The following is a 25,090-nucleotide window of genomic DNA, read 5'->3' on the forward strand; positions in this document are numbered from 1 at the left end:
CCCTCACCTGGCGGCCGCCGCCACCTGGTTGCTGGCTTAAGCTTTGGGGGGGTCAAAGCAGAACCCGCCAGCCACCCCTGGCTTTTTCAGTCCACGAGCAACGAACCCCCAAATTGAGTTTTCCCCGCCGGGGCTTTTGGGAAGAGGCATCTGAAGGGAGTGAGGATCACCCTGCTAGCTTCCCTTTGAGTCTTCTCTAAGGTTTGTGGAAAGGGTAATGGTCGTCAAAAGGCAAACAGGCTCTAAAATAGCGTTTTTTAAAATGGGTGGACTTCATGGGTGGCTGGGGAATTCTGGGAGTTGAAGTCTACCCATCTTAAAGTGGCCAAGACTGAGAAAAAACAGTTTGAGAAGCTTCGACGAGTAAAGAAACTAACACCTTAAAGGAGGGCCAGCTTTCAGGTTTTGTTATATAATTCCGATACGGGATCTCTGATATTTCATCATTCAGATGCAAAGCCGAGAAACTGGGCCAGCCTTAGAGTCATGCTATAAGGATGTTGCTTATACTTTCTTATCAGCTTAACAAAGAGAATAGAGCCGTATGTCGGCTAAATAGCAAATGGGATTTTTTTTTCAAACTGTTGAATGAGGAAAAATCTACTATTCTGATAACGGTAAATAGCCAGTTTAAGGGGAAACAACTTCAAGCAGCTTTGCCTGTTGTTTGATGTTAGTTCCATTCTTGTCTGAAATTTATAGAAGATCCATCTATCTTGTTTGTATCGATTTATTCTGAAGTTCACTAAAGTAAGAAATGTTAAATTAAGTCCCGATTGTATTTTCCTTCTTAATCCATTTGGCCCAAGGAATTAAGTGAACAGATATATTTGATGTCCCCTAATTTTCTTTGTCACGACAGACTTGTGAGAGAAGTAAACCAGATAATCACAATCTCCCAGTTATCTAAGGATAATCCAGCAGCACCTTTTCTGACTAGCGTGTTATTATTAAAAAGAATAAGTTTTCATGAAGCTGCCTTCTAATATAATTTGTTAGTTTAAAAAAATGCTATCAGATTTCTGTGATAGATGATTGATAGATATAGATAGACAGATGACAGATAGACATTTTTGCCACTGTAGATTGCCACAGTTCTTAACAATATCTTTCCATATCGGACTCATTACAGAATAACAGAGTTGGAAGGGAGCTTGCTGTAGGCTGGGACTACAACTCCCATGATCACTTGCTTCAACCATGATGTTTTGCGTTCATAAATTGTTCAACACATCTGGAATAAGCCAGCCTAAGAGCTTTGGAAGTTAATGTGAAATTGGATCAGTTTATAATGTCCAACTTCTAAATATGTTGGATAACAATTCTCAGGTAAGGTCTTCTGTGGTATGATAAAGTTAAGGTTAAGTGCTGATTTAAGAATCATTATATTTTGGAAGTGCCATTTTGAGAATATAAAACCAGACTGCACCTGAAAATGTCTCTCAGCACAGGAAACATTTTACAGAAAAGAAACAACAGGTAAAGAAAAATGAGTACCTTATCAAGAGTTGCTAGAACAGGAATATAAAATGAAATCAAGAGAAAACTGGCTACCGAGGAATTTAACTTTCAGCAGTTTTTGTATGCCTAACTAAGAGAAAGATTTAAGGTAGATGACTGGACATTTGGAATTAAGCAGCAGAAGACAGAATTTTAACTCAAACTGTGTACACCTGATGAACATATAATTGATATGATGATTTTTATGGAAATCTGAAACAGAAGTGAACGATTATATGATAAAATGGTCTCCAACATACTGATGGAACAGTGGGAAAATATGTAGTTAAAAGGACTGTAATGTAGATTATAACTGAAAAGAGAATATTTATAAAAGGTTGGTGTGTGATTCCAGAAAAACAGTCTAGAATGTACGAACGTTCATCAAATTTCTTTTGGAAATGTGGACTACATGGACATGTCAAGGGGCCTTGTGGAAAGGGCAGAAATTGCTGAGTTCAGATGCATATAATGATACAAAAATTTTTAAAGATCAGCATTCAACTGGAACCAGGATTTTTCTCATTGGAATTAATAGACATTCAATTAGAAAACACCCATGGAAGATTATTTTTAAAAATGATTACTGCTGCATGGTTATTGTATGAGCAAAAATGGAAATACTTTGAACTATTCACAGCAGTACAGTGGTTGATAAAGATAATAGAACTAGCATATTAATCTGTTGGATTAGAGAAAGATCAACAACTGTTTATTAGTGACTGAAAACCCTTTATGGACTTTTTGATGGAAAAAAGAAAAATGAACTTCTGATTTAGAGGTTTCAAGATCAGAAAGGGTAGCTTATGGAAATAAAGAAGTAATAATGTATCCCTAGAAGAGGAGCAAAGTAAAAATTTTATAACCACTGTCAAGAAGATCAGAAATATCTCCCTTATAATCTTTCTTTTCCTTTTCTTTCTTTTCTTTCTATTTTCCTGATTATGATATATTTTTTATTAGCTGTATTCTCTCTCATGGTTTTTACTTCGTTAAAAATGCCTTTAATTAAAAATTATGGATAACAATTCCAGACAGATTGGAGACAATGGGGATTGTAAAATAACAACAACAACAACAACAATAATAATAATAATAATAATAAAGTTGGAAGGGACCTTGGAGGTCATCTAGTCTAACCCCCTGCTCAGGCAGGAAACCCTATACCAGTGGTTCTCAACCTGTGGGTCGGGACCCCATTTGGGTCTTGAATAGAGTCTAATTCTGTTGGCTTTCAAAAGCCAATAGGAATTGTCCAGGCTGTCTCTGCCCTGCTGAGCCCACCAAAAGTCCAATTCTGAAACGGTGCTGCACCAGTTGAGTAGTCCTCGACTTATTACCGGTTGAGTAGTCCTCGACTTACGACCAGTTGGGGGTCGCGGCATTAAAAAGGTTGAGAACCACTGCCCTATACCATTTCAGACAAATGTCTGTCCAGTCTCTTCTTGAAAACTTCCAGTGTTGGAGCATTCACTGCTTCTGTTCCACTGGTTAATTGTTCTAACTGTCAGGAAGTTTCTCCTTAGTTCTAGGAGAACTAAGGTGACCGTCATAAATATGAATCATCTGAATGTAAATCACAAGACCCTGGAGGTGCTGCAACATTCCAGCTGATCGGTGCTTCTTCTGGGCTCAGCAGAAGCACCAGGATCAGTGCTGCTTTCCAGCTGATTGGTGCTTCTTCTGGGCTCATCAGAAGCTCCAGGATCAGCGTCAAGCTCCAGCTGGAGCCTGGCGCTAATACTGGTGCTTCCACTGACCCCTGACGGCCCCAAAGAAGCACCGATCAGCTGGAAAGCGGCACGGATCCTGGCGCTTTCGCTGAGCGTTGACAACCCTGCAGTTCCAGCCATCTCTTGCTCAGGCTTGTGCGGTGCTGCCACCGGTTCAGCTCATTCCCCTCCCCCGCTACCACTTTTCTAGGATGGTCACGTACCACCTGCCAGGTGCCAATATACACAGGTGGTACCCGTACCACTGGTTGAAAAGCCCTGAACTAGACATACCCAATTCCAGCAACCATTCCTTATATGTTTTAGCCTCCAATCCGCTAATCATCTTTGTTGTTCTTTCTAGAGTCTCAACATCTTTTTTACATCGTGGTGACCAAAACTGGATGCAGTATTCCAAGTGTGGCCTTACCAAGGCATTGTAAAGTGGTATTAACACTTCCCGTGATCTTGATTCTATCCCTCTGTTAATGCAGCTGGCAAAAAGCTGGCAATCAATTTGCTGGCAAAAAGCCAGGTTGGATGGAAGGCTATCAGGTTTCCTACCTTAAACCTCAAAGTTGCATTATGATAACCAGTATTAATTTAATTGACACAGTAGTCTTCTGAGATCACTTTTAGACCCAGGCTTACAAATGGAAAGCGAAGCAAAAATATACTAAACTTCCATAGCTCCATTCAAGGATAGAGGTGAATTCAAAATGTTTGGACTCCATTTTTAACTTGTTACATCAACCTGATTCTCAGAAGGTATTGTTGATGTGATGCTCTTCTAAAGAGCAGGAAAACTGCAAAATATAAGCATTTATCACCATGGATGATAAGTGGATGATGTTTGACAAGAGAGAGAATACGCCAAATTGATATTTTGGGTGGAACAGCTATATTATTTTGTGTTACTATCTTTACATTACACATAGTCCTTGACCTACCAGCACAATTGAGCCCCAAATTTCTGTCGCTAAGTCAATTTTGCCCCATTTTATGACTTTTCTTGCCACAGTTGTTAAATGAATCACTGTAGCTGTTAAGTTGTTAAGCCCTAAATCGTGCTTTAGAAATCACAGTGCTGGCTTCACCCCATGCCAAACAAATTGCATGCTGATTCTACATGAGAGATGAACTCAATCTGGGAAGCCATACTGGTTTTAGTGGTCTTTGATGCCCCAGTTACAACTCTTAAGATCTTGTTATTATATTATCCATGTGTTTTAAGGCCCACATCACATCCATGTAAATAAGATAAACATTGAGTATTAGGTATGCCATCTAAAGGAATTATTACTTCTGGCAGCTAAATAAATGACTAAAAAGAGTCATGATGGTTTATACAACTGCCACAAAAGAATATCAATCTCTGAATACCAGTCCTTTAAAAACAAAGAGATAGGAGACATGACTGTCCTTATGTAATGGTTTCCAGCCTTGGCAACTTTACAATTTGTGGACTTCAACTCCCAGAATTCCTCAGCAGCATGGCTGCTGAGGAATTCTGGGAGTTGAAGTCCACAAGTCCTAACATTGTCAAGGTTGGAGACCCCTGTCCTTATGAATCCTTTATTTCGGTTTCCAAGAGCACCTGGTTGCCCGCTGTGGGAACGAAGAAACTAGAAGAGGTGGACTTTGGGTCTGGTTCAGTACGACAATTATTATTTTGAATATTTATCTTCTATCAATGACTCTTGTCCCAATGCAAAAAAAAATGTTTGCAAATCTTCTGATATATAAAACTAAACAGTCCGCAATATAAATGTTGACGAAACAGGGAGTTCCCAAGCAGGAAGCGGAAACTCGGTTGAAATAAATTTTCTATATGAACTCTAGAGAACAAATAGCATGTTTGGATAGGAGACGGTGTTTGCATAAAAACTACTTAAGTAAATTACTTAGGTTACTGTAACCTTGGTGGGTGGTTCTGGCAATTTGATGGGCCAACCCCACCCTTTGCGATTAGTTTATGGATCTGTTTTTTCGTTCCAACCCCGAAAATGGAGAGAACTGAACGAACCATGGTAAATTTACTCTTGGGGCAGGATTGGGCAGCTAGGGCCCCTTTACGACCTGTGGACTTCAACTCCCAGCATGGCTGGCTCAGGAATTCTGGGAGTTTAAGTCCACAAATTGTAAAGGGGTCATAGTTGAACACCCCTGCCTTGGGAGAATCCTGCAAGTTGCAATTGATAGTACAAAAATAAGGGAGGAAAGATTATTGTTGGATTCAGAGATAAGAATGGGATGATGGGGTACTTGAGTGGGGAATCAAGAATCTGAAGAAGAAATGGGTGCCAGAGATAACATCTTTGAGAAGAGGGACAGAGGTGCAAAAAACTTTGGTAAATGGAAAGGCCAGATTAGTGGAATCCATATTCAATCTGTGGTTGAAAGAGAACGATACTTTCATTGATAGCAACCATGAGGCAAACAAGAAAGTAGACTCAGACAGAATTGAAGGAAGTAGGTATTTTTGGACTTCAGATCCCATTTCTCTTACTATAACCCTCTCTCTTCTTCTGTTTCTTGGCCCACAGATCTGCTGGTGTCAGCTGTTACAATCCCAGAGAGGCTGTTTCAATCCTTACACATTCCAGGAGTTCCCAAGTTTTGTGTTCCGGTCAAATGACACGCACGAAGGAATGACTCAATGTCTGTCAGGAAGCAAGAGGAAAATTAAAGTTTTCCTGTCTCGCGACACATGAGTCAGCTTGTTGGCCACAGCAGGTAAGCCTCGGGACAAGAAGCATTCCTGGCTACTAACATTCCCAGATGAGTTTACCAGCACATCTGGATGAAGCTGTAGCCTTCTGAAAGTGTATGCTATGTTTTGCTAGATCAGGGGTGTCAAACTCAATTTCATTGAGGGTCGCATCAGCATTGCGGTTGCCCTCAGGGGGCCGGGGGTGTGTGGCCAGGGTGGGTGCGGCCTACTGGGTGGGCATGGATGGAATGGGTGTGGCCTACTGGGTGGGTGTGGCCAGCTCTACATCATTCGTGTTAAGGTCGCCTGTGGGGGCCTGGGCAGGAGTGGGATAGATCTGAGGGTCTCTGGCACAAGGGGGTGGGACCGGGGCAAGGGCCAAGGCATGGTCCAGTGGAGGAGCCTCACTGTTCCTCTCAGGCCATGCAGGGGGGAGGGGGCTTATGGAGCTAAGACTGAATGCGTTTCAGCATAGATGGCCACCACAAAATTGTATATTGGCTCCCAGCTGGCCTGGGCCAGGGCCAAGGCAGAAGGGGCCGTTCCCTCACTGTTTTCAGGATGGCTTTGCGGGCCACATGAAACCGCTTCGCGGGCCACATCCGGCCCCCGGGCCGTGTGTTTGACATGTCTGTGCTAGACGGATGCAAAGGAGATTTGTGTTTAGGAGCTGGGTGATGTGGGTGGCTCAAGTGTTGCCTTGTGGAAAAAGTTCATAATCAGTTCGGAAAACAGGTCTTGGACAATTCACTATCAGCCTAAACTTGCACGCAAGGTTGCTGTGATGAGCATGCCCACAATGATGAGTACACTTCTCTGCTTCTGATGCCATTTCTCAACATCTACTCTCATGTTATCATCTACTATCTACTCAGTGGAACGACTTGCCTTCTGAAGTTATGGGTGCTCAATCTCCGGAGTTTTTAAGAAGAGATTGGACAGCCACTTGTCAAAAATGGTATAGGGCAGTGATGGCAAACCTTTTAGAGACCGAGTGCCCAAAAACTGGCCCCGCCCCTGCTCCACCCCCTGCCCCGCCCCCGCCCCCGCCCCCCCATCCCCAACCTCACCTGCCCGCAGGGTCACTCACCACCTCCAGGGCCCACCGCAGATCGCCCAGGCAGCCCAGCAGCGCTATGGCGGTCACGCCCTCTGCCCGCACCCTGCAACATCAACTGTGCACGATGGGGTGTGAGGGCAGAGTCTTGTCTACGCTGCCTGGCTGCCATGCCTTGGCTGCACTGCTCTGCGTGGGCCACGCTTAGAGGCGACTCTCCTTCAGGGGGGCTGCTGGTGAGGAGGGGTCACGGGGGGAGGCGAGGCTGGGGCAACGGCACGTGTGCCCACAGAGAGAGCTCTGCGTGCCACCTGTGGCACGCGTGCCATAGGTTTGCCACCACAGGTATAGGGTCTCCTGCTTGAGGAGGAGGTGGCACTAGAAGACCTCCAAGGTCCCTTCCAACTCTTTTATCTTATTATTTGAAGGACACTTCCCCCTTGAAGACTGTTTTATGATCTACACCATTTGCTATGAAGGGGAGAAAATAAGAGGTCTTGCCCCATTATTTTAAAATCCATTCTCCATGTATGGATAGAGTATGTCAGTTCTGTCTTTTGGGGTAACAGAGAGGCCTTAATGGAAAGTTTGCAGATTCGTCATCTTTAATTAATGTTCTGTTCTGCAACAATAATAATAATAATAAAGTTGGAAGGCACCTTGGAGGTCATCTAGTCCAACCCCCTGCTCAGGCAGGAAACCCTATATCATTTCGGACAAATGGCTCTTCAGTCTCTTCTTAAAAACTTACAGTGTTGGAGCATTCACTGCTTCTGGAGGCAGGTTGTTCCACTGGTTAATTGTTCTAACGGTCAGGAAGTTTCTCCTTAGTTCTAGGTTGCTTCTCTTTGGCTAGTTTCCATCCGTTGCTTCTTGTCCTGCCTTCAGGTGCCTTGGAGAATAGCTTGACTCCCTCTTCTTTGTGGCAGCCCCTGAGATATTGGAACACTACTATCATGTCCCCCCTCGTCCTTCTCTTCATTAAACTAGACATACCCAATTCCAGCAGCCGTTCCTTATATGTTTTAGCCTCCAGTCCCCTAATCATCTTTGTTGCTCTTCTCTGTACTCTTTCTAGAGTCTCAACAGTGAGGGTCCAGCTCCCTGCTTCACGGAGAAAATACTGAGGTGATCTTTGACTGCATCAAATCTTTCTCATAGCATTTTTGGGGTGATAAAGTAGGCAGGGGAAATTCTCTGTATACCACCCCAAGCGTTTGCTAGGAAGAGAGAGAGAGAAATATAATAAAATTGGAATGTTGCAGCATCTCCAGGGGAAATGCAGATCAATGTTTCTCAACTTTTTTCCCCTCTGGCCCCCCTCCAATTTTGTTTTTCTCCTATCCCCAACACCACCAATCCTGTCCAGCCCGTATCACTAAATAGGAACGTCAGGCAACAGCTAGTGCAGTTTTGGTTGTCAATGACACAGTCAATGACACGAGCCGAGGTGGCACAACAGTTAGACTGCAGTACTGCAGGCCACTTTAGCTAACTATGTTCAGCAGGTCAGCGGTTCAAATCTCACCGGCTCAAGGTTGACTCAGCCTTCCATCCTTCCGGGGTAGGTAAAATGAGGACCCAGATTGTTGGGGGCAATGTAAAATATATATATACATTGCTTACTGGTGTACACCGCTTAGAGAGTGCTTGCACTTAAAGCGGTATATAAGTCTCATAAAATAAATAAATAAATTTGTAATATAATACACTTTGTTGTTCTGTGCCCTGCCTATAGCCCCCTTGATATATCCTAGGGCAGAGTTTTTCAACCAGTGGTATGGGTACCACCTGTAGTACATTGGCACCTGGCAGGTGGTACGCGACCATCCTAGAAAAGTGGTAGCGAGGGAGGGGAATGAGCTGAACTGGTGGCAGCACCGCACAAGCCTGAGCGAGAGATGGTTGGAGCTGCAGGGCTGTCAGGGCTTAGCGGAAGCACCAGGATCAGCGCTTCTTCGGGACTGTCAGGGCTTAGTGGAAACACCAGGATCAGCGCTTCTTCGGGACTGTCAGGGGTCAGTGGAAGCACCAGGATCAGCGCCAGGCTCCAGCTGGAGCTCGGCGCTGATCCTGGTGCTTCTGCTGAGCCCTGAAGAAGCACCTATCAGCTGGAAAGCAGCACTGATCCTGGTGCTTCTGCTGAGCCCAGAAGAAGTGCCGATCAGGTGGAATGTTGCAGCATCTCCAGGGTCTTGTGATTTACATTCAGATGCTTGGCAACTGATTCATATTTATGAGGGTCACAGTGTCCCAGGGTCATGTGAAGTGACCAAAACCTGCTGCAACCACGGAATAAAAACCACCCCCCCACCCCCCCACCAGTCCTCAACAGAAATGCTCACAACAATGAAAACCTCGGACAGGAGGAAGAGCGCCGCCGGGTGGGCAGGCAGGTATCTTGCTTGGCTGTGCTTGGGGGGCACTTTTTTCAGTGCCATTGTAATTTTGAACAGTCATTAAGCGAACTATTGTAAGTCGAGGACTACCTGTACTTTATCACTTTTTTTCCTTTTTTTTGTCATCAAGTTTTCGACACCTTGCTAGGCGACTGGTGGTACTCAGATATTGCCATATCCTAAAAGTGGTACAATGGGTGAAAAGGTTGAAAAGCCCTGTCCTAGGGCCCCTGGAGGACCACTAATTTAGTTGACATCCTACTGGAAGCAAAGATTTATCTTTTAAAAAGTAGATGTTGGAGGTCACTTATTTCTGGATGGACAAACATCTTACTAGTTAAGCGTTGTTCCACATTATAGTAGATTTCCCTTGTTTTGCTGGAGGCATTTAAGCAGAGGCCAGAAACCTGCCTGCCATCAGTTAAGCTGTATGAAACCATGGCTTATTGGACAATCTACAATTGGATAGGCCCACATAGTGCATTAAGCTGCAATCTGTAGTTTACAGACCATAATAGCTGAGCTCACAAATCACAGAGAACTAAAACCAACCAGCCAATCCCTTTCTAGTTTTTGCATGAATCCAACGTACAATTTTTTGGCACTTGTTAATTTATTTTTGGAGGCCACAGAGGCCATGCAAGAAGAGGGCCTTGTTTTGTGATTACTAGAGGGGTCTAGAACAACTCACTGTGGCCAACTCGCCAAGGCCAACTCATCATGGGATAACTCACCACGGGACAATTCAACACTGTATTTCACTTTTATTATTGGCGACCATGTTTTCATCAAAATTATTGTTAATTCTTGTATTTCTGGATTGACTTTATTATTATTGGCCACGTTCCGTTGAAATTAATTTAACTTTTGCATTTATTGAATTGTCCCATGGTGAGTTGGCTGTGCCAAGTTGGCCATGGCAAGTTGTCCTGTTCCATGAGTCTGGAGTTTGTGCAAGAAAGAGCACACTACACTGTGTAACGCCTGCAGCCTCCCAAAAGCACACAGAGTTTTCAGAAGCTCCAGAGGCCACATAAGAATGTGGTGTGCTCTAGACCCCCTGGAAATCACATGAAGGCCCTGCTCTCACGTGGTTTCTGGATCCCCGTTGGAAGAAAAGTATTCATCGTGGTTCAGTCCAAGCCGGGGATAAACATCATGGTGACTGCTTTAGAAAGAAGGTTGCAGTTTATTGAAGAGGAGAGCCAGACAGAAAGATGGGTCTGGCAGAAAAAAGAGAAAAAGGGCCCAGCACATGTAGGGAGTGGGTTTTTATACCGTCTGGAGCCTTTTGTTTGGAGGTTATTTCTTGTTCCTGTTTGAGACTTTGTATTTCTTGTGTCATGTATTTTGACCTCTGTCCCTTTGGCATCTGTGAGTTAATCCTATTATGTCCTGACTTAACACTTTGGGTGGGGTATGTAGATTTTAGGTGTCTTTGTCTTCCTAAGCTTCTAGCTCCAACTTTCCTGAATAGTCTCCATCTGCATTTGTACAGAGCTAGTTTCTGCTTTGGGGAGGGAGACCTGGAGCTATTAAGAAAAATGGGCATGCTTTTCTGCGTTTTTAAGATCCTTTGAGGAAATATATTTTTCTCCCCTTTTAATATTTCCTTCTCTGGGGGGATGACTTCCCACACCCCCAAAAGAACATGACAATGGGATGTGTTTTTCTACTCCTTTTGGAGGCTACAAAGCCAAGCTGGAGCATTCTGCAAAGTTTCCATGCCTCCTTTGACCCAGAGCTGGCTCAAATAGAAATTCTTGTCTGAGAGACAAAGACAAATCGAAAAAAAAAAATATGTACAAGTATGTAAGGGCTGCCTAAATTTTCTCAGGTGAGGCTGATATTTCAGACTTGCCTATCTGGGAAGAAAAAGCCAAAGAACATAAATTTCTATTGCCAGGATAATTTATCTTCTTAGCTGGACAATATCATTGGATTGAACCATTTGACCAACTGAAGCTTCAAAGAATCTTTTGTTTTAAATCAGTGGTTCTCAACCTGTGGGTCGGGACCCCATTTGGGGTCTAATGACCATTTCACGGGGGTCGCCAAACAAGGCTGTCCACCATTTTTTCCCCCTTTGGCCATGCCCCTGGCACATGGTGATGTATAAGTGATTGGGGGTCACGACAACATGGGGAACTGTATTATGGGGTCGCGGCATTAGAAAGGTTGAGAACCACTGTTTTAAATGAACAGGTGTGAATGAATTTATCTTCTGCTTCTTGGCGACTCTAGTACTATGTCTACTGACTCTTGCAGAAAACTGTTTCTCCGCTTTCGAATTCTTGACCTAAAGGAGTCACTGCCTTACAACCTTTTGCAGATTATATGCAAAGGGCAACTGGCAAATCCAGTTTTCTCATGCAAAACTCTTTTGACTTGAGATCAAGGGATTTATCTCAGGTCTTGATCTTGACCAAGAATACCATTTTTCCCCCCAAGGGTGGCGGTCGCCAAAAACTGGTTTTACAAGACCAGATGCAGATTGGAGCTTTGTGTCCAGGGAATATCTCTTTGGGGGAAAATAATCTGGGGTAGTAATTACTACAGTGGTAGTTTTTCTGACTGCTCTGCTTGCTAAATGTGATATACCTGCCTTAAGGTATGGGAAAGATCAAGCAGAAAATAGAAAAGAATGGAATTTCCATTTCAGTGGCCTGCAAAGAAAAAAAAAGGAATTCACAGAGAATTCACCCACCCAATTCTTTGCCTGTCTTGTAATCAGTCAGTCATCCTTTTCCAAGCAGTATAATTTTCCAAAGCTGAAAGATCCAACTTGGCTCTCCCTAGATTAACTCTTAATATTCAGAAAACCTCTTTCAAAAAGATGGGATAAATCATAATTAAGAAACCTGTGTTATAACACTGCTCAGGGCAAGTGTACTTTTTCCTCTACAGCAAGTTTATTGAGGCAGAGATAAAGGACAACTCAAGCTGATTTAATGGGATCGTGCTGAAGAATTTAAAACTGGATTACTGGGCTTAATTGATCTTATTCTGCTGTCAACTCTTCTGCTTGTCACTACCCTTTGATCTTCCACCTCACCCTTGTGTAACCCAAAGGAGCACCTGCTTTGCCACGATCCCCCTTACTCAGCTGTTAGTCACAAAGGGAATTGATGGAATGCACAGGGTTAATATTAGTGACATCCTCTGTGTCGTTACATAATCCTAACTTGTCTCCAGTTCTCCGACAGCCGGAAATCCACCATTACAGAACATTGTGGCCTCCAGTAATTGAATAATTGACAATCACATGGTATCTTATTAAACCTGAAGGACGGAAACAAGTACTTACAAAAGGATCTGTTCTCAGCATTGAAATGCAGTTATCTCCAGGGTGAGTATCAGGCTGACTTACAAGTGTGTGAGCGTGCGTGCGCATGTGTATATGTGCACCCAAGGATAGGATGTTACCTCAGGCAAAAATACTGTGTCATCTACACCAAATTCTACAATGTCCTTTTTCCCCCCTATCCTGTTTGTATGGCCCAGTTTGATCTCCGACTTCTTCTGAGCTGTTATTGCCTACCAAATTTATGCAGTTAAGGAAGGGCTGAAAGAAATGTCGGATCATTTGTAAACGAGCCAGTTTGAAGTCCTTGGTAAACTAGTTTATCTGATGCACACCCAAATGCTTGGAATCGAGGATGCTTTAGCTTTACTTTCTCTGATATTCTTTTCTAAATAACAGAGAAATGGAACAGACCTGGACCAACAGGATAGAACTGGATCGTGATCTTGTGCAAGAATGTTTAAGGATCGATCCTGAAGAAGGGTTTTAATATTGGGTTAATTGATTCAACAGGGATGCAAGGATTACCGAAGGGGGTCAGAATCAGGATGAAACCAAATTCTCAAATGATTACAAGCAAGTATTCTCTTAAGCCAATTTCTGCGTACAAAAATACAGCGTATGGCTCATCTTTATTAATCGTTTTAATGTTTACCACTTTTTAATGTTTGTAAGCTGCCCAGAGACACCTCTAGATGACATGGGCAGCATATAAATCTAATAAACAGATGGGGGTAATGAAAAACTTACACTACAAAGGCAAGAACTGCTAAGTGGAAGGTCTAGAATATTCAATTGCAACATCTATAATTATACCAGCAACTAAGGCCATAATCTTTCTTCTGTATGAACAGTTGGACAATGGGCACCACTGATTTATGTAATCCTGTTGAGGTTAATATCCCAGCCAGCTTGACTCTTGCTGAGAGATCTAGGAATTGAAATTGATACATTTGGAAGTTGGGAATGTAGATGACCAGGCTGAGCCAGCTCACCTTAAACACCTCTCTTATCACCCTTTTCCGTTAATAGTTCAGATTCTTATAGAGAGCTTAAGCTTACAATAAATCTTTATACACATTTGGAACTGCATGGATCTCTTGATTTCCCTGGTCCTTGACAGGGAAACTATCAACGCTTATTCTGTTTTCTCCGATAACTTGTGTCAAAAAAAAAAAATCTGGATTGTTTTTCCCTCTTCCTTTTTAGAACCTGCTCTCCCTCTTCCAGACTTACTGTAAAATGCATCCATCTTTCTGTAGGCGTTTTACCTCATTCCTTAGTTGCATCCATTTTACACAATCAGCGTAAAGATGAGAGATTATTTGTACATCCACATTCCCATCTTTCTGTATTTGCATAGACAAAGGTCTGCCCAGGTTACAATCTCAATTATTTGCACTTCACACATTAAAAAGGCCAGTGAAGGTCAATTTTTGCATTCGGTGAAGGCAGACCTCTTTTAGCAACCATCTGCAATTACAACACTGATGAAAAAAAGTTAACTTTGTGACCAGTTCTCATACTTAGAACTTTTGCAGGTCTGTAAAGCAAAGAACAGCTGAAGTAACATCGTAAGCAACTAGTGTCACAAGCCGCTTGTCCCAATTGTGGCGGCTAAACAAGGACTGCCTGTACTTCATGGGAATTTCAGTGATGTAAGTAAGTAGAATGGCAACATCAGACTCTTAATGAGACTCTGTTCCTTGTATTCTTACATGTGAGATTTTAAAAACAAATGAGCCTAATAAATGCCAACATTTCTACACTGGTTTTTACTCAGAACATTTATAAAAACCTTTTACAGGAAAAATGTATGCTGAAATTTACAAAATTAGCCCTGGGAGTCTCTCTGAAGGACAAACTGAATTTAAAGCAATCTCTTTGGCGTAGCATTTCCTGCATGACATGAAACCAATACAATTATTTTGAGAATTGACTGAAAACATCTTTATTATTCAGCTCTATGTCCGCCCCCGCCTTGCAATTACAACCACACAACTAAAATATATTTTTGTAATCTGGGATTAGTCCAAGTACAGTCAACAAAAAAAAATAGGACAGGCATACAAAGTCTGTACACAAACTCAACATGGGGTACACAATCTGCAATGAAGTTAGACATCATACAAAATAAAAAAAGTTTATAAATTCACATGGTCTGGGATCTTTATGTTGGCTCAATAAGGTCTCTCCCGACGGTCTTGTCTGTGGTCCCCTCTGCAGAGTGAGAAGGAAAAAAAAATTCAATTTAAAATTACAGATTGTGACTACTAGCTATAGTTAGCAGTGCTCCAGAGGCAAGCTATTATGGGTGAAACTGGTAGGTGTTTAGGAGTGAAAAGCCTGATACAGATCCTAATACAGCCTCTGGGAGACTTTTTATCCCATCCCACTCCTAGAAATAAATTTTACCTTGAGTCCATTTTTCCTGGTCCAAAGCTGCCTCTATCTCCGCCTCTTCCACCGCGGAATCCACCTCGATCTCCCCCTCGGCCTCCCCGGAAACCGCCTCTGTCAAAGCCTCCCCGTCCCCCACGTCGTTCTTCACCAAATCCGCCCCCTGGGAAAAGAGAAGAGATTGCTCATCTCAAAAGCACAACTATTATTTTCCTATCTTTAGACCTTTCCATGACAAAGCATGTTACGCGTTTCACAAAACGAAAACAAAAACTATCTCGGCCGAAGACCATCGTACATTTGTGTCCTTCCCCACCCAACGCAAACGAGAAATCTCACTCCTTGCAGATGATGCTTCTCTGGTGGTAAGAACTGTAGTAGTTAAGTGCAGCCGATGCACTCTCTAATACTCACCCATATGTGGTCCCCCAGGCCCATCTGGTTTGGGTGCTTTGCACTGATTGCATTCATTGCGCCACGAAAAATTCATGTTCTCGCACGTCCTACAGTAGACATCATGGGAAGAAAGCCACGATAAATCAAATAAATTCACCACTCGCTGCCGTCTTCCCTGCCACCCAAATTGCTACAGATTTTAACTTACGGATTGGGACACTTCCAGTCTCCAGCACGCTGCTGGCCGCCTCCGCCACTAGGGAAACCACCCCGGTTGCCTCCACTGGAGCCACTGTTGCCGCCGCCGCCGCCACTGCCACCGCCGCCACCAAATCCACCGCGGCCCATTGGTCCTGAAGGAAAATTCAAGGCAGCAACTAAGAACGTTTTCTTGCCAGGATTTACTGCCTCGTCCATCGTTAACAGTCATTTCTCAACCTCGGCCATTTCAAACATCTTCCAATTGCTGAGGTCAAGAAGTACTACATTGTAAGATATTTCCATCCATTTTATCTCCACCTCCTACCACTTAACTTGGCCCCTTCTTTCACCTTCACTGCTGTGCTGAAGGACCAATTCTTGCTCTTCTCTTAAAATAGGACAATAATATGTAGCACGGCAAGAAGATGGATAAGCAGATGCTTCATTACTTTTCAGTTCAGTTCAGTTCAGTTCCATTACTCACCTCCTCTACCACCACGGCCTCTTCCACCACGGCCATTCCCCCCTCCTCGGGTGAAGTCTGCTCTCCGAGTGGCAAATGAAACTTTAATTGGGTTGCCAGAGAACTCTTTCCCTATAGAATTGGGGGGAAAAACACTTTTGTCCACTACTGTGTTCATCATTAACACTACTTTTTAATTTCATTTAAATTCCAATGACACTGAGACAGTTCCTATCCCTGTGGTGGTGAACCTGTGGCACTCAGAGCCCTCTCTGTGGGCACGCACGCCGTTGCCCCAGTCCTTCAGCTGGGTTTTATAAAACCTTTTCGCTCTAGGTCTCTGCCGTGTGCAAAAAAAAAAAAAAAAAAGTTCAATCAATCAATTTCAATTTCTTGCAGGAAAAAAAAATCTCGCAATGTTGGAATTGATTGATTGAACTTTTTAGTCCCACCCAATCTGCCATTACCACCGCAGCCACGCCCACCCAATTGGCCACACTCATCCGGCACCCGATGATACATAAGTGGGTTTTGTGTTGCAGTTTGGGCACTTGGGTCTCTAAAAGGTTCGCCATCACTATCCTATCCTATCACCTTGAACACAGCCAGACCAATTCCCAGCAATAAAAATACAATTCCAAATCAGCGACCTACCATCAAACCAATCAATGGCAGCTTTTGCAGATGGGGGATCATCAAAAGAAACCGTGGCTTCTCCTTTCAGTTTTCCTGTCTCACGGTCTGTATACAGGTTAATCATAGGCTGCCCAGTTTTCTTGTTCATCTAAAAAGACAGGAGAGATGACATCCTGATCAAATGACGTTTTCATGTTACCATACCTGCTCATACAACTATTTAGGGACAATATTGGTTTGCGGCTCATTTCTGGAGACTGTCCCCCATCTCAAATATAGGATTCCGGGCAGCTTAAATTAAAGTAATAAAAACACAGAACCATAGCAGCTGACACTTACTGTATAATCAACAAAGAGCAATCAATCAAATAAGCAAGCAAGCAAACAAACAGAAGCGTTCCCATTTTGCACTGGAGCCCCAGTCTTAAGTAGAGCACCAAATGTTTAGGGCCTTTTTTCTGTTTGTTATATAAATTTTGTCTTGTGAAGTATGAAAATGTTAACCAGCCTTTAGGTGAAAGATAACATTACAAATAAAAACATGTGAAATCATCTTGGAATCAACTATTTTCTTGCTTCAAGAGCAACACAAATTTTGTCTTTATATGTGATTCACAAACTAGATGGTGGTCCTCTGGAGTCCCACCAGCGTATTGCTAAAGGGATCCATGATAGTGCAGAGTATTTGTTTACCTTGATGAGGCCGATCTGCTTAAAGTATTCTGAAACCGACTCAATGGTTACATTTTCACCAAGTCCTTGGACAAAGATGGTGTTATTGTCAGAATTATCCTGCTCACTAGCTGCAAGAAAAGAATTAAGACTTTTAAACAAAATAAATCCCAAACAACACTTTAGTATCAAACCATTCTGGGTTGTACAAATTTTCAATTCCATTTCCACATTCCATTTTATCAAAGGGAACAGAAATTTCTTTGGTTAAATGCCACCAAAAATCTTCAATCCTGCATTATTATGTTAAAGTTTATTTCTTCTACAGTGGTTTTTAACACAACTGAAATCAGCTAGTTTAATAGTTTGTATTCACAAGCATCCCAGAGATCACAAGGCCCATTTGAAGATGCCCATCAAAGTCTCAAGTTATCCTTGAGCACTGCTTCACTGGTCTTGAGGAACACAAGTCCTTAAGACAGAATACTTGTGATCAGTTCAAAGCTTTGTTTCGATTATTAAGTGGCATGAGTATACCAGTCAAACAACCACTTACCAGAATCATGACGTGAGCCTTGGTCCCGTGGTCCTTTTGTCACATGAAAACAAGGAAGGAAAGATTCAGTTAGACAGAGAGTGGGCTCCCCTTTTTTTTCACATCACCATCACGATTCACATTAGAAACAGGCCAGTGTTGAACATATGCAGCCTCACAATTAGAATATAGGAAAACATACCCGCCCAGTCAGAAGCACTCCATGTCTTAACGATGAGATTATTACATAACCAGTTTAAGCATTCTTTCCGCCAGGACATATAGAACCTAATTTTTGCAGCTTGGAAGGGAGGAGCATGGCCTCCAGAGACACACTCAAAACGGTACGGGACGAAACCACCCAGAGGAATCTACTTTTTCCACTTTCATAGCATACATTAGTCACATTAGAGTCTTTTACTGACCCTTGATCAGTTTATTTTTTTAAATCTCCAGCACCATGAGGCCTGTGGCAGAATTCTGCAACTTATTCCATTTCGTTTTCTTGAACACAAGAGCTATGTGTTTTAAGTAGACACACCACATTATACCACATAACACATTTTGAGTAAGTCCTTTTACAAGATTAGATCTTTAGTTTTGATAAACCATCTTTATCTTTACTCACATCCACCATTCTATTAACATATTATACACAGATTTCTTTAAAAAACATTTTGACACCTTTCAGCACATCCAATCATAATTACTTTTGAAAGCGTATGCCCAACACTGGTCTCAAATGCATTAACAATCCTATGCAGACCGTTTAAAATTTTTTGTGCCAAGCCTTTTTCAGCAAACACTATGGGAACGTTCCTTAAAACCAATTAGTTTACTTTGGTACATTCACGTTTTAAAAAAAAAAGACCACCTTTTATGAAACTTCATGATATTAAAACCAAACTTTCTTTAAAATAGAAGCCCATGAAAACATTTATGTGTCGAAGAGCTCTTAAGAGTTTCATACAGACAAAATTATACATTCCGGTTTGAAGGGAGCGGCCCCTCGCATTTCCTTCTTGTACCAGTAGTTTTTTTTTAAACAAGGTAACATAAACCTTCATTTTTTCCATGTTTCTTCAGGACTGCATGCACTTCCATTAACACTTTTTAAGCCAACATTTGCATGTGTGTTTCTAACAAGGGACAACACACAAGCCCAACATTTATGAAGTGAATTTTTCCACGTGTTCTCCCACAAAACACAAGTCTAGGTTTCATATTTTTTCCAGTCTTGTTGCATAACATACAACCAAAATTGGCCCGAAGAACTTGGCTGAGTAGAAAACCCAGAACGTGGAAATCGGCACCACAGATACAACCAACCATTTTGGCATATGTGCCACAACAGGGAGTGCTCCCATAGGTTTTTAATCTGATAAACGGTGGCTTTTCATTTCTTTGGCATACAAACAGAGTCTCCGAAAAATAATATAATAGAAATACACTTTTGTGGTTCAAGTTTTTGAACTCTTTGGACTTACCACCAAATTTATTGAAGCCACCACCTCGCTCACCACCGCTGAGGAGATAAGTTAGAAGATAATGATGCTTTTTCCATGGCTAAAAAGGTTTGTTGCTAGAAACTACACCATATCCATTAAGATGCTGGCCAACACTTATGTTTGATTCTTCCTGAAGATCTAAAGACAACCTGCTCCACCTTTTTCTTGCCCTCAGCATTTTTTTTAAATAAAGCATGATACCCTTGAAAAGGTTTGCAATTGCTAATGTTTAGTCAATCTTGCTTCCGATCTTGAACCCGTTACATGTGGCGTCCTGATGCAGCTTTTGGGACAAAGTTGTTTTCCTTGTAGGTGTTCCTAGTCTTGGCATGACTGGTGAACCAAGCTTGTTTTTAAAATATTGCATACCGTGCACACTGTATTTCTAGGTCACTTTTCTCAAATTATTGTTTTTTGCAAAGCCTTTGTTGTATACAATCCTACATGCAGATATCTGCTTTGAAAGCATGTATAAAAACCCATTCTCTCATCAGAATACTCATAATATTAAATCACTCAGCTCTAAACACTGCATTATCTGCCTGCCATTAAAGATCTCGCTCCCTTCCTCAGACCCTTAACTAACATGTGGAAGGTGGAGATTTGATTAAAGTTCATTGACTTTCACACCTGTGGCACACAAAATGCAGAATTTGTTAACAGAGCAGGTATTGTTAACAGAGCAACAACTTTTCATTAGCAAACAACCCTTCAACTACCCAGATCTATACTCACCTCTCTACTATCTTGTCTCCCCCAATCAGAACCCCACATGGTCAATGTTGCTTAGCAATCATTGGCAATTATTTTCAAATACCAACTTTAGTCACCCCTTGATTTAAAAAAAAAAAAAAAAAAGGAGGCAGTACAAGTACCCGAGAACAGTTTGAGGATACTACATGGTCACTCGTAAACCACAAGTACAAGAAATGAGTAAACATGAACACATCCGTTTAAACCCAATTTTGACAGCCATTACATGGCTAAACCATAGCATTCACCCCAAGGAAAGCTGGCTTACAATTTGCCCAGAAGCATGTTGCTGAAACAATCATAGAAACCTCAAGTTGCTATCAGCATATAAACCATGCCCCCTTCCATGTCCCTCGTTAGGTTTACGCTGGGGTGGAATTGAAGGACAATCCTATTATCAATCTCCTTTCTGCAAAAATTCTAGTAGTATTGTGTTTTGTAGTATGAGAATCCTCTACGTACTTGTACACGACTGTAACACGTGTCACAGAGAAGTATAATCCACCTTTGAGGAACGGTACTGATACTCATATCAAGTGCACCTTTGAGGTTGGTCAACAAATCCAGGTAGGATTACAAGATGAAAATACCGTATTTGACCCCATGCACCAACTTGTTTACTGTAATGACTGATTTGTCAGAAAGTAATTTTAACTCCTTCACATGCAGGTAACAGAATACCTTTTTGACAGCCATTAAGAATTCACCCCGGATTAAAAAAAAAAAAAGGCACACCAATTGTGTACAAGGTGGTTTTCCCAGCCTTTTCCACCAAAACTTGTTTTCGTTTTTCAAATTTTGTACCCTCCCAGAAACACTTAGCTTTTTTCAAATACTAAGAAGAAGAAAAATTAAAAACCCGCTCCCTCTACCACAACAACCTATTAGACACCTACCCCATGCCACCTCCACGGCCACCTCTGTTGCCACCTCTACCACCACTCCGATCAAAGCCACCTCTACCATATCCGGCGCCGCCACCTCCTCCTGCACTGCCTCTGCCACGGCTGCGGTCCTGTTGAGACCCGTATCCACTTTGATCCTGGCTGCCATAGCCTCCTCCACTACCACTTCCACTCATGGAGGATTGATCCTGGCCATAGCCACCAGCTGGAGAATGAAGGAAAAACAGAACAAAAAAACCCCCCACTTTAGATTACACGACATGATCTTTGACTTCCGACAATAAGAAAACACGAGTAGGAAGAATAAAATTCTTGCAGTGGTCCTACTCCCCATCTCACCGGAATCAGACATTATATTCTGTAGACTTCCCCTTTGCCAAAATTTAAACCAAGATGAAGCCACATGTGTGAATCGAAGGACAATGAGTTTAAAAAAAAAATCTACTCACAACTGCCGCCACCTCCTCCAGTGCTGCTGCTGCTGCCATATTGACTCTGCTGGCCGTAGCTCTGAGGTGGGTTGTAGGAAGGTTGCTGCCCGTAAGAGCTTTGCTGCTGGCTGCCATAGCTTGACTGCTGGCCATAACCCCCGCTTTGGGGTTGCCCGTAACTGGAAGTTTGGGAACTGGTGCCATAACTGCAGATTTCAGACACACACACACACACACACACACAGACACACACAAAAAAACAAGCGTAAATAATACCGTTCTAGCTCATTCAAAGTACGCTCATGTTTTTATCCTATTAGGATTCTTCAGGTTCCCATCTCCAGGCCCATCCCACAACTCTGAACAGAAAACAACAACAACAACAACAACAACAACAAAAGGAATTAGCTCATTTACCTTCCAGTGCTGGAACTGGTTGGTTGCTGAGAATAGCTGGGATAGGATGATTGCTGTCCATAGGACGACTGTGAAGTCTGACTACTGCCATATCCTGTGGATGAGCCATAAGCTTGTGGTGTGGACTGAGTGCCATATCCAGCTATTATGTTTAAAACAAGAAGGGAAGGGGAGTTCAGCAATAAATCAGCATTAAATCTGGTGTCATATGAATGGCTGCAGGATTTCCTACCATTACTTATAGTTTTGAATTAAATACAAGAGTTTGTTATTTGGTTCGAAAAGTATATTTGTTTGGAATATGCAGGAGCATGTAACACAACACCTGCCTACAACCCATTAAAGAGATATTTGTTGCCAAGACAACGTAGCTGCATCAGCCTTTCGACAATAGCTATATCATCCTGCAAAATGACACGGTTACTTTAATAACGCAGAGGGGTGCTGCATTTGCTTCTGAAGTACAGCACAGCCTTAACAGGGATGTTTTAATGAACAGATACCATTGCCAAGTGAGGAAATACAAAAGGTCTCACAACCTTACAGGTAGTCATTTTGCTAATCCCAAATCAAATTCTATCATTTTAGTGAACAAGCAAAGAAATTGCAATAATTATCACCAAACCTTATCGTGGGATGGGATGCAACAGCGTCATTTTCATACTTTTGCCTCTATAAACCAAGTCTATATGTTGGCGTGTTATAGAACTGACTTGGAAAAAACAAGCCAGAATCACTTATTTCCCCAGCTCAACTGATCTCTCACATTTTCCTATGTAGTTATGAATTTGAAAAATAAAGACTACTGTACTCACAGCCTTGCGTCTGACCATAAGACGAGCTGTAACTACTTTGGCCATATCCAGAAGTATCCGCTGATTGCCCATAGCCACCATAACTCTGCTGTCCATATGGCTGGCTAGTTTGTTGAGAATAACCTTGTGTGGGTGGAGTTGGGTAGGCCCCATAACTAGTGGAAAAGAAGAGATAAAAATCAGCCAAGTAAGGAACTTATTTCCACAATTAACTTTCAGACTGTATTTTTGCTTTTCATTGTATATCTAGTGTACTCCATTTAAATTACAAAAGTTGTAGGTGCATTTCCAAGATAGCTGATAACTCCACAAATGTGCTGTGTAACTCTGGAAATACTCAGAAATAGGCAATACATTATAAACTTCTTTAAAAACAGCTTTAATATTCTCTATGGTTGGAACAATTTTAATGGCTTTCCAACAGCCCTTGGAAACTTGAGCATTATGGGGTCATCCTGTTATCAAATTGCATTAGGAAATTTAATGAATATTCTAAAATAAATGAAATGTTAAGCAATATTCCCTAAGGATCAGTAAGATATGGATACACACTATTTTAATGCATTTGATACACAGTTAAGATAGTTAATTTAAGCAATTTTCTGTACTTTAGCCCCTAAGTGCAACTGGGTTAGACATACTATTTGTAAGAAATTATGGTTATTAGTACAGTTTACTTGCTAAATTTGATAAACAAAATATAATAAACATGTTACTCATAAATAGAAAATTAATTCCAATGTTATTTACCTCTGTGTTGCTGCTGACTGGCTATAATCTGCAAGAGAATTGGGGGGGGGGAATTAAAACAGATCCACTTTACAAATTTGAGAGAACCTAACACAGTGAAAGGCAATCCCCAATTTGTATTACACTTCCCAGCATCCCCAAGAATCAGGGCCAATAGATGCCCAGAGTTTTATTTCAATTTCTGAGATGTCACAAGTTGTATAGCATTGGCCATTTATTTATTTATTTATAAAATTTATATGCCGCCCAATCCCTAGGGACTCAGGGCGGCATACAAAATTAAAACAATAAATATAACAATAAAAATGAGTGCATTCATACAGCATGTCCCAATCGTGTCCCGCCCCCCCCACCCCCGGGGACATCAACCCCAGGCCTGCCGGAACAGGAGAGTTTTAATGGCTTTCTTGAAGGCCGGCAAGATGGGAGTAATTCGAATCACGTCGGAGCCACCACAGAAAAGGCCCTTCCCGGAGGGCCCGCCAGCCGACATTGTCTGGCCGACGGGACCTGAAGGAGGCCCAATCTGTGGGACCTCACCGGTCTCTGGAAACTATGTGGCAGTATGCGGTCCTGTAAATAACCTGGTTTTAAGCCATGAAGGGCTTTAAAGGTGATAACCAACACCTTAAATTGCATCCGGAGACCCACAGGAAGCCAGTGCAGCTCGCGGAGGATAAGTGACACATGGGTGTACCTTGGTGCACCCACAATTGCTCTCACGGCTGCATTCTGAACCAAATGCAGCCTCCGAACGCTCTTCAAGGGTAGCCCCATGTAGAGCGCATTACAGTAATCCAGTCTTGAGGTGACAAGGGCATGAGTAACTGTGAGTAGAGCCTCCTGGTCCAAATAAGGCCGCAACTGGTACACCAGGCGAACCTGGGCAAAGGTCCCCCTGGCCACAGCCGATAGATGTTGTTCCAAATTTAGCTGTGAGTCCAGGAGGACACCCAAGTTGCGTGCCTGCACTGAGGGAAGTAAGTTTACCCCCCCCCCAGGACCAATGATGGACCATCAGGATGACCCTTGGGGGGCAAGACCCAGAGCCACTCAGTCTTGTCAGGGTTGAGTCTAAGCCTGTTCACCCCCATCCAGACCCTCACATCTTCCAGGCACCAGCACATCACGTCGACTGCTTCACTGAAAGGACACGGGGTGGAGATATACAATTGGGTATCATCCGCATACTGATGATACCTCACCCCGTGTCGCCGAATGATCTCACCCAACGGTTTCATGTAGGTGTTAAAAAGGAGGGGGGGACAGGACCGAGCCCTGAGGCACCCCATAATCGAGGCGCCTAGGGGTCGATCTCTGTCCGCCTGCCAACACCGACTGCGACCTGTCAGAGAGGTAGGAGAACCACCTCAATACGGTGCCGCCCACCTCCACCTCCCCAAGACGACACAGAAGGATACCATGGTCGATGTATCGAAAGCCGCTGAGAGGTCAAGAAGCACCAAGATAGAGGAATGACCCCTATCCTGGGCTCGCCAGAGGTCATCGGTCAGTGCGACCAA

At 42.6% G+C, this 25,090-nt stretch overlaps 1 protein-coding gene and 1 long non-coding RNA gene across 2 annotated transcripts in view; one reads left to right on the forward strand and one right to left on the reverse strand.

Annotated features, from left to right (window-relative positions):
- On the forward strand, positions 1–14,827 carry LOC120302226. The gene is made up of 5 exons (XR_005555099.1): positions 1–201; positions 1,133–1,329; positions 5,759–5,948; positions 12,577–12,730; positions 13,085–14,827. It is a non-coding gene; the product is annotated as an uncharacterized LOC120302226 (long non-coding RNA).
- The window catches only part of FUS (FUS RNA binding protein), a 13,408-nt gene continuing 2,929 nt past the window's right edge, over positions 14,612–25,090 (reverse strand). The window contains exons 2-15 of the mRNA XM_039330303.1: positions 23,568–23,595; positions 22,818–22,972; positions 22,003–22,144; positions 21,604–21,791; positions 21,146–21,359; positions 19,476–19,513; positions 18,010–18,042; positions 17,475–17,584; positions 16,800–16,929; positions 16,167–16,277; positions 15,690–15,834; positions 15,500–15,588; positions 15,101–15,248; positions 14,612–14,905 (exon numbers count right to left, since the gene is read on the reverse strand). Coding sequence (XP_039186237.1) covers positions 14,866–14,905; positions 15,101–15,248; positions 15,500–15,588; positions 15,690–15,834; positions 16,167–16,277; positions 16,800–16,929; positions 17,475–17,584; positions 18,010–18,042; positions 19,476–19,513; positions 21,146–21,359; positions 21,604–21,791; positions 22,003–22,144; positions 22,818–22,972; positions 23,568–23,595 — 1,571 coding nt within the window. The 3' untranslated portion in view covers positions 14,612–14,865. The remainder of the gene's footprint in view (positions 14,906–15,100; positions 15,249–15,499; positions 15,589–15,689; positions 15,835–16,166; positions 16,278–16,799; positions 16,930–17,474; positions 17,585–18,009; positions 18,043–19,475; positions 19,514–21,145; positions 21,360–21,603; positions 21,792–22,002; positions 22,145–22,817; positions 22,973–23,567; positions 23,596–25,090) is intronic.

The sequence above is a fragment of the Crotalus tigris genome, unplaced genomic scaffold (assembly GCF_016545835.1).
Source record: "Crotalus tigris isolate CLP2741 ecotype Arizona unplaced genomic scaffold, ASM1654583v1 scf7180000024427.8105951120:4207309, whole genome shotgun sequence".
Lineage (NCBI taxonomy): Eukaryota > Metazoa > Chordata > Lepidosauria > Squamata > Viperidae > Crotalus > Crotalus tigris.